The sequence below is a fragment of the Mastomys coucha genome, chromosome X (assembly GCF_008632895.1).
Source record: "Mastomys coucha isolate ucsf_1 chromosome X, UCSF_Mcou_1, whole genome shotgun sequence".
Lineage (NCBI taxonomy): Eukaryota > Metazoa > Chordata > Mammalia > Rodentia > Muridae > Mastomys > Mastomys coucha.
Window position 1 is genome coordinate 41862982 of NC_045030.1, and position 2749 is coordinate 41865730.

The window sequence follows — 2749 nt, forward strand, 5'->3', positions numbered from 1 at the left end:
AGAGTCTGCAGGATGTTACAGAGCTTCTTCACAGCCAAGAGGGAACCAGAAAACAGCCTACAGAATGGGAGCAAAAGGCTCTGCCAGCTATGTGTCTGACAATGGAATTTTATTATGCTTTAAAGAAAAACAAACTTATGTTATTTGCAGGGAAATCGATGGACTCTGAAGTCAGTGGAATAAGGCAGACTCAGAAAGATGAATGTTACAGCTTTTTCTCATATGTAGAATCTGGGTTTAAATGTGTGTGTGTGTGTGTGTGTGTGTGTGTGTGTGTGTATACCCATAAATGGCACAAATGTATAAAGGAAGAAACCAGTGAAAGGGAGTAATGCGGGGTAGATACGAGCAACCTATATGACAGGCATGTGTAAAGATGTGATGATGAAACTCATTATTTTATATGCTATTAGTATCAAATAAAAATCTAGGGGCTGGGACTGTAGCTCAGCCCTAGAGCACAGGTCTCACATGCAAATAGTAGATATACTGGCTCAAAAAAGGTCCCTCACAGAAACTTCTAAGGAAAAAGAGAATGCTCCTTGGAACCCCTACATGTAATGTGCCCACCATTTTGTATTGCTAAGCTTCTTGGAGCTAACAGGTAACAAACTCTACTCCTAGAAGGGTCTGAAACCCTGAAGGAAGCTGTAGTAGACAGATAAAGAGGTAGGAGAGAGCAAGGAAAGAAAAGAAGTGATGCGCCCACTGTACTGGCTAGTTTTATGTCAACTTGACACAAGCTGGTGTCATCTGAGAAGGAAACCTCAGTTGAGAAAATGCCTCCACCAGAATGGCTTGTGGGTAACCTTGTGGTGCACTTCCTTGTTTGGTGATTGATAGGCCCGGCTCGTTGTGGGCGGGGCCACCACTTAACTGGTGGGCATGCTACAAGAAAGCATGCTGAGCAAGCCAGTAAGCTGCTCTCCTCCAAGACCTCTGCACCACCTGTCTCTAGGTTTCTGCCATCTGAGCTCTTGTCTACAACTTGGACTACAAGCTGTAAGATGAAATAAACCTGGGCAGGAGAGATGGCTCAGCCGTTAAGAGCACTGACTGCTCTTCCAACGGTCCTGAGTTCAATTCCCAGCAACCACATGGTGGCTCACAACCCTCTCATAATGTGATCTGATGCCCTCTTCTGCTGTGTCTGAAGACAGCTACAGTGTACTTACATATAATAAATAAATCTTCTTTTAAAAAAAGATGAGCCGGGCGGTGGTGGCACACGCCTTTAATCCCAGCACTTGGGAGGCAGAGGCAGGTGGATTTCTGAGTTCGAGGCCAGCCTGGTCTACGGAGTGAGTTCCAGGACAGCTAGGGCTACACAGAGAAACCCTGTTTGGAAAAACAAACAAACAAACAAACAAAAAAGATGAAATAAACCTTCCCTCCTCAAGTTGTTTTGGGTGATGGAGTTTTATCACAGAAATCGAAAAAGCCCTAGTAGGTTTTAGTTAAAACACCTACTATGTCTTAAGCGTGGACAGGCACACTGGCATTTTGCCGTTGGGAATTTTGAAGGTTGGACACCTAAGGCTCAGATGCTGCTAAGTTTTCAACTGTCGACTTTATTTCTATAAAAGAAACATTGGTCATTTAGAAAGCGGTTTGGTGAGCACATATCTGCTTCTGTCCTGAACATGAGGAAGGACTCCTGATCTTAAGGTCATTTGTAGCAAATATTTACTCAGTTCAGGATTAAGGGGCTCAGGGAACACAGGTCCATTGCCACTACAGTGTGAGTTCAGCAATCTAATGATCGAAGAGGTGTCTGAAGAGACACCTGCTAACTGCAATCTTAACCTTTTTAAGCCTCTTATCCTTCTGGATGCTCTGCATTTGGCTTCCAGTTAAATGATTCCCTCACCTTGAGTCCAGTCCTTTGGACTTTCCTAGGCCAATTCCCTGAAAGATCTTTGTTAAACTACTTACAAACCAATCTGGGGCATGCAGATGCGATCACACACTGCTGGTACCTCAGTTTTCTCTGGCTCTGAAGACAAAGAAAGCTTCAAAGTAGTGCCAGGTCTAGGGTGAAGTTCACAGAACTTGACACAGAACAACTCAGCAACCAAGATAAATGAATTTTGTGTATAAATGTGATGTGTTAAAAACTCAAAAAACAATGCAAAAATCCTTGGATTCTTAATGTTAAGAACTTTACAGACAGGGATCTCATCCTGTCTTGATTCATGACCTTGATTCATGTGCCCCATGGTAATTCCAGTCCTGATTCTACAACTAATTTTCTTTACAAAAATGGGTGAGTGAACCGCAGACCTTAAGTGTGTTTGAATGAATTCTCTTAATGTACCACTAGACCTTTATCTCGATTCCTTAAATTTGGGGAGGTTTTGTCTGTCTGAGTCGTCTTCACCCTAGACCTGGGTTGGTTTTTCTTGTTGGTTTTTGTTTTGGTTTGGTTTTTTTGTCTTGTCGTTTGGGCACACTTTATCTTCACCCTTCCTCCCTATTCCCTGACCCTTCTCAGGGTCCAGGTCCCCAGTTGTAGGTACTCCTTGCAGCCGTCCCTTACTCTGACCTGATCAGGTGCCAAGGGCAGGCAAGGCTGGGAGGGCGACCTCCCAGGCTCCTCCCGCGTGTCCCGAGCCACTCAGCAGCTCTGCCATTCCCCGCGCCGGTACTGGGCGCCCGCCTCGGCCCGCCCCTTACGCCGGCAACTCAGCGCTTGGCTGCCGCTATATAAGTCGGCCATTTGCTTTGCTCCGCCCCAGAGTCCGGGAGT

General features: G+C 45.3%; 1 protein-coding gene across 1 annotated transcript in view; it reads left to right on the forward strand.

Annotated features, from left to right (window-relative positions):
• Nucleotides 1–2749, forward strand: part of Slc25a5 (solute carrier family 25 member 5) — a 12611-nt gene that overhangs the window by 6522 nt on the left and 3340 nt on the right. Inside the window, exon 2 of the mRNA XM_031372410.1 lies at nucleotides 2554–2747. Within this exon, the coding sequence (XP_031228270.1) occupies nucleotides 2554–2747 (194 nt within the window). The remainder of the gene's footprint in view (nucleotides 1–2553; nucleotides 2748–2749) is intronic.